Source organism: Malania oleifera, chromosome 13 (genome assembly GCF_029873635.1).
Source record: "Malania oleifera isolate guangnan ecotype guangnan chromosome 13, ASM2987363v1, whole genome shotgun sequence".
Taxonomy (NCBI): Eukaryota; Viridiplantae; Streptophyta; class Magnoliopsida; order Santalales; family Ximeniaceae; genus Malania; species Malania oleifera.
The window spans coordinates 15,394,679-15,401,173 of NC_080429.1; the positions used below are offsets into that span (position 1 = coordinate 15,394,679).

The window sequence follows — 6,495 nt, forward strand, 5'->3', positions numbered from 1 at the left end:
AAAATGATAGCATCCTCTTGCCTTTGTTTTTTCTAATTTGGATCCTTGCCTTTTGTCAAAAGTACCTGTTTTACGTACCTTTTCCAGGCGCCCTCACTATCTCCTCCACTAGCTAGCCCACCAAAGATTACAGTAATCTCCCCAACAACCTGTTCCCCTTTTGTTCTACTTTAGCTTTTTTTATGCTCACGAGCTTCCGTTTGGTGGTCCCCTATTTTCACAAATCCTGATAAATACCCCCTCTTTATCAAAGCCTCAATTTCATTCTTAAGGTGAATGCAATCCTCCGTGTCATACCCATGGTCTTTGTGGAACTAACAGAATTTTGGCATGTTACGTTTATGCGAAGGTGCATGCATAAGCTTAGGCAATGAGACGTACCCCTTTTCTTTGATATGCATTAGCATGTTGGTTCTAGGGGAATTTAGGGGAGTACAGGACTGAAACTTACTTATATGTCCTGTCCCCCTAGAGTTGTTTTGCAACTTGCTACTCTCCTGCATTTTCACTGTTTTGGAGACTTCAGCCATATCCTTCAAACTCTTTATTTTCAAATCGGCCTGGTCTCTCCTTGTGTCCATCACCTCCTCCAGGTTGATATATCTTTGTGCCCGTACCATTAGTTCCCCTATGTCGGTTGGAGGCCTTTTCCCCAGGGAGTACAAGAAGTCACTAAGCTAGGGAGCGGTTAGGGTTGCCAATGCTACACCATGATCCAAGTTGCAAATCTCTAGGGTTGTAGTGACGAAATGGTGTATGAATTTTTTCAATATCTGCCTTTCTCCTTGAAGCAGGCTCATCAGATGAGTTGAGGTCTTTGCTATCCTACGGCTGCTGATGAAGTGCCCAATAAATTACTACTCCATTTCTAAAAAGGAGCCAATGGATCTAGGCTTCAGGGTCCAATACCATGCTCTGACATTCCCTTTAAGAGTGATAGCAAATACACGACACATGATGGCATTTGTTGCACCTTGCAACTGCATTAACACCTTAAAGGTATCCAAGTGGTCAATTGGATCGGCCGAACCATCGTACCTTTCAAAGTTAGGCATTTTGAACTTACTGGGCAATAGGACATCCATTACTTCTCTGGTGAAGGGTGGATTTGAAAAATTCAACGAGGTCTCCCCGCAAGATGGGTTGGTGCGAGCCTCCTTCACCATATTTTCTATTTGGTTAATCTTCTTGATCCTCTCTTCCAGTTCATTCAATCATTGTTCGTTGATCCCCAAGCTATTTGCGTTTTCCACCTTTTTGGAAGGGTTATTTTTTTCATCACTCTCCTTCAGGTTTGCCACTTTTTTGTGTGATTCAGGATCTACTGGTTGATGGTGGGGGACAAGTTCTCTATGACTCTTTTGCTGCAGCATCATGTTGAACATGTCCTAAATTGTGACAACCTGAATAATAATAGGATTTAAATAATAAAGAGGAAGGGAAATGAAAACAGTAACAGAAGGAGGAAGTCGACTTCGCGTTCGTCAACGACATTGCACTTTGGAAGGAATAATCGAGGGGAATCATCAGGGCTTCGTCGACGAATACAGGGGATTCGTCGACGAGGGTTTAAGAGAATTCGTTGATGAAGACTGAATTCGTTGACAAAGAAATACCGAGAGAGGTTTTGAGCCAACTGAATTTCGTCGACGAGGACTGAATTTAGTCGACGAAATTATTGAAGGACTCATCGACAAATGACGTGGCTCGTCAACGAATCCAATTCTATAAATATCAAAAATTTAGATTTTTACTTCCTAATTAAGAAATCTCTCTCCTCTCTCTCTCTCTCTTTCATCGATTTCGGGCCAGATTTACGCTGGATCAACAATCCGAAGCCACCACGATGCTCCTAAGGAAGTTCTCTCCAAATCTGCCAAAGCGAATCGTTGGTGAAAGTAAGTTAGAAATCATAACTGAGTTAAGGTAAGACTTTTTTAAGCCAAATTTGACCTTACGGTAGTTATAGGAAATGATGTACACGTAGAAATACTGAAGTTTAGTACTATGAGTTTACATTTTCAGGGTCTTGATCAAGAAATCCTACGGGTATTAGGCTAGAATATTTTAGGGGCTTTCTCAGTAGTCAGGTAAGAGAATAAATTAAAGCAGTTATTTTCATGCAAATTATTATTATTTATGAGAAAAGTTATTTTTTGGAAAGCATGTATTATATCTATAGATTACGAAGGAAATGTACGTTTGAGAAAAATAATGCTACTATGTTGAACTGTATGTATATGTATGAGATGCCAGAAATTATGATTTTAGAATGCAATGTATGGTTTTGTACAACAAATGTGTGGCATGAATATTATTTTACATGGAAGAATATCATGATACAATAATGACACGGATGGAATATGTTTTGAGAAACTATGAAAGAATATATTACCTTATGATGTTGAAAATACAAGATAAATTGATTATTTTCATAATGATATACATATATGAAATGATTTCGGCGCGAGATCGTATTTATGTATGATTTCGGCGCGAGGCCGTATTTATGAGACAATCAGCACAAGGCCATATTTATGAAATGTTTAACGCGAGGCCATATTTATGAAATTATGAAAGATGCTATAATATTATGTATTATATGTTATCAGAACCCAGATGTTAGTTTAGTTTAGTTTAGGAGCACGGTACCGTAGCTTGTAGATCAGATATCTATGATCAGATTGGTGCTAACCACCCCACGAGGGAGTGGGAGATGGATAGTTGATATGGCTTTCAGTAGAGTGTGGACATTCACCTGGGAGTCCAGACCAGGTGTGGCAGATCCATCGTACTTACAGATATTTTTTACTTGGCAGTGGTTGGCCAACCATTGTCGGGTCCCACCTTCGGGCTGCACAACCCGTCATGGGGGGTAATACATGACATCAGCTAACTATTCATCTTGGGTATGTTTTCAGTATTATCAAATATAATAGACGTTTTATGTACGATATGATTTACTAGCAAATATGAAAGTATATGATGATTCAGTATGTTATGACGAATGTTTGTAGATATATGAAATGTATTGTATATGTATAACTGCATTATATATTCATGTTGTCACATAGCTGTATTTAGTTTATTTTCCCTTACCGAGAAGTGTCTCACCCCTAAATATAATTAATTTTTCAAAAGACCTTGAGAGACCGGCGGGTCGTGGCCGCCGTTGAACTTATTGAGTTACCCCACTATGAGGGTAAGATTTTGATATAGGATTAGGAGATTTTTATTGTATGATCTTAGGGTTATTTTGATGTTTTGGAGGCTGTATATAAATATAGTATTTTAATGATGTAGTAAACTCTGGTATTATGTTTTATGGTTGGATGATTGAGATTTTATACTTACTGCTGCTAAGGTTTATGCTGTGATTGATAGGTGTCCCCGTTACCCACGAGTTCGGGTTGACTTTTCTATTTATTATGTTATATTTTATGTTAAGAAATTATGGTCGTTACATCAATCTTCTTCTAGGAAGTTGTCATGTCTTTCATTCTCCTCTGGAAGGCAAGGAATTCTCCCCTCGTCACCCCAAAATGGTCTTTGGGTGAGGAGTAAATGGATTGAGGTGATTAATCACCTGCAGTAGGCTCTGACCTTGAGTTGTTGGATGTGGTCATGATTCAAAGCTCGAAGATCAGAAATAGGAAGAAAAACTCTCAGAAGCGTTCCCACAGACGGCGCCAACTGTTGTTCAATGAAAAAGTCGAATGACCTTCAAGATGCTTTCTCATCACGATCACCTGAAAAAAAAAAAAAGAAAAAAAAAAAAAAGGAAATAAGGGTGGCTTAAAGGACCCGAGGTGTACTCTGGGGGATCACTTCGATGCCTAAGTAAGAGATTGGCTCAAGAAGTTTTATGCAACAGTAGAATAGTTTAGAATGAGATGTCTTACCTCTTCGCAGTGCCCCCTTTTATATTGGCGAGGTTTGACCCTTAGGAGAGTTGCCATTTATGAGTGTGTTATGGCGCTTGGCGTGAATTCCTCTCGTTATTATAGCGCTGACATGAATCACTGTGGTCATTATAGAGTTGGCGTGAATCGCTCTGACTAAATAATTGACTTAGGTATTAACTGCCCTCATTGATGCAGTGCCTTAATTCTCTCTTAATTTATGACAGGTTGATGATATATTTGAGATATATCATAAATATAGAATTTGAATGTCTTTAATCTTATATTTAAATTTATATTAAATATAAAAAGATATAATATAAAATTAAATTAAAATTTATTTAAATTCATCTAAACTTAAATTTAAAATTTAAAATTCATACTTTTCAGTAGTAACTTTTCATATCCCATAAATCTTAGCAAGAGTGGGATTGCCACTAAGATGATGAAGGAGAAAGGAATGAAATTGTGAAAGAAAAAGAGAATGTATTCTCCTAGTCAAAAGAAAAAGCATTCAACCTCTCCCCCCGACTCTCCACTCCTCTCCTCTCCCCTCATCTCCTCCAAACTCTTTTTAAATCTGATTTCCAAACCTCACACTAATCTATGTGTTGTTGGTGGGACCAAATCACCCGTGTTGACCTAAATCAGACAGCCCATCCTCTTTAATGGATGACCCACCACGCGTCACCATCTCCTGCGCCCATCACTTGCGTGAGAGCCTTCAGCCGTTGATCTGACCCCACCTTATAAATAACCCCACGATGGTCCCCACTCCCCACCCCCACCTCACCCTCTTGTAGGATCCAAAAGGATAAGTGGGGCTATTCTTTTTCCTCCTTCCTCTTTCTAGGGTTTGTTCTTCTCTTCTCTGTTCTTCATTTCTTATTCCCTCCTTTTCGTCTTAAATCTCTTTTTCCAGATTGAATCCCAGTCAACGGAGCATTTATCTTTTACAAATTTGTAGTATCCAACATCCGCGTGTTCCAGATTTTCTTCTCTTTAAACCTAAAAACTCTTCTGGGTCTGTGTTGGTCGTCTCTGCGTTTTGCTTATTTTGCCTTTTTTGAGTTTTTTGGCTCCATATGGCTTCTACTTCTCTGCAAGCTGATGGTTTCCAAGAAGATCACGAAGCCGTTGATAAAGATGATCGAGGCCGCGGGAGTACCAAGGTTTTACTTCTACCCTCTGATTCCTCCGCCGCGGAGCCGCCGGGAGAAACCCCTTCGGCGGCTCCGCCGCGGCCGCTGTTTTCTCTGAAAGAAGAGTTAAGTGAAGCGGAAGGATTGGTGCCGGTTGGAGTAGTCCCAATGGCGATGCAAGTGCGGCCGAAAAGGGCATCGAAAGATCGGCACACGAAGGTGGAGGGTCGCGGCCGGAGAATCCGGATGCCGGCGCCGTGTGCCGCCCGAATTTTTCAACTGACTAGAGAGCTTGGCCACAAGTCCGACGGCGAGACCATCCGGTGGCTCCTGGAACACGCCGAGCCCGCTATAATTGAGGCAACCGGCACCGGGACCGTCCCCGCCATCGCCGTCTCCGTCGGCGGAGCCTACAAGATTCCTACCACTTCATCTCCGGAGCCCGGCGACAATCCCCGGAAGAGACGAAAGAGGGCTTCGAACAGCGAGTTCTTCGACGTCGGTGACGGCACTGTTTCATCGGGGCTTGCACCGATCGTACCCATGACCACAGCCGCATCAATTGCGCATCCGAACCCGCAAGGGCTCGTGCCGGTGATGGTGCCGTCAAGTGCTCTGACCGCCGGAGCTCTGTACATGATTCCTCACGGCGCCGCCATTAGCGGACCTCTGAATCAACCCCAAGTATGGGCTTTCCCCTGCCCCGCGCCGCCCATCTTCAGCGTCTCGACCAGACCCATCTCGAATTTCGCTGCGGGAATGCCTCCGGCCATCGGATTAAGCGTCGGGAGCGAGTCGCAGGCAATGGAATCGGCGTCGGAAGGGTCTTCGGCATGGTCGGAGAGTGCAAAGGCATCCACTATGGCTCCGAGCTCGACTTCTACTACAGCAGCAGCAGCAGCAACAACAACAACAACAATTACTACTACTTCAACAACTGCGGCCGCTGCGCAGATGCTTAGGGATTTTTCTTTAGAAATTTACGACAAGGAAGAGCTTCAATTAATGAATCGTTCTGCAACTCGCCAAACGCCATCTTCGAAACCATAGGGGTTTAAGGCTTTCGAAGAATTTAATCCTGTAAAAAATAATATCACCAACAGTTTCTTTCCCTTGATTTTTTGGGAGTTGAAAGGGAAAAAGAAGGGATTCTCTGTTATTGCTCGTTTTTTTTTTGTTGAATTAAGAATTAAGAACATGAAAATAATTTTTGTTCCCTCTCTCGCTTGTCGTCTCTCCCATTTTCTGTGTATTTATTTTCCATGTGAGAAATGGACGGACTGCCCCTGTCCCACAGACAGAAAGCTCTCGTGGGGTTTAGGGACAATATTTTCTCCGGGGGTTTATGGTCCAGAGAATATCTTTTCTTTTCATTTCTTTTTATTTGCAGAGCTATTCATTGTAATTTTTACATACTAAGCTTGTGGGGATTTTATGAAAACAAAGTTCAT

General features: G+C 41.8%; 1 protein-coding gene across 1 annotated transcript; it reads left to right on the forward strand.

Annotated features, from left to right (window-relative positions):
* The first annotated feature begins 4,346 nt into the window (after window positions 1-4,346).
* LOC131146801 (transcription factor TCP9) lies at window positions 4,347-6,262 on the forward strand. The gene has a single exon (XM_058096594.1). The coding sequence runs from the start codon at window positions 4,988-4,990 to the stop codon at window positions 6,092-6,094; it is 1,107 nt and encodes a 368-aa protein (XP_057952577.1). The 5' UTR covers window positions 4,347-4,987; the 3' UTR covers window positions 6,095-6,262.
* The last annotated feature ends 233 nt before the right edge of the window (window positions 6,263-6,495 follow it).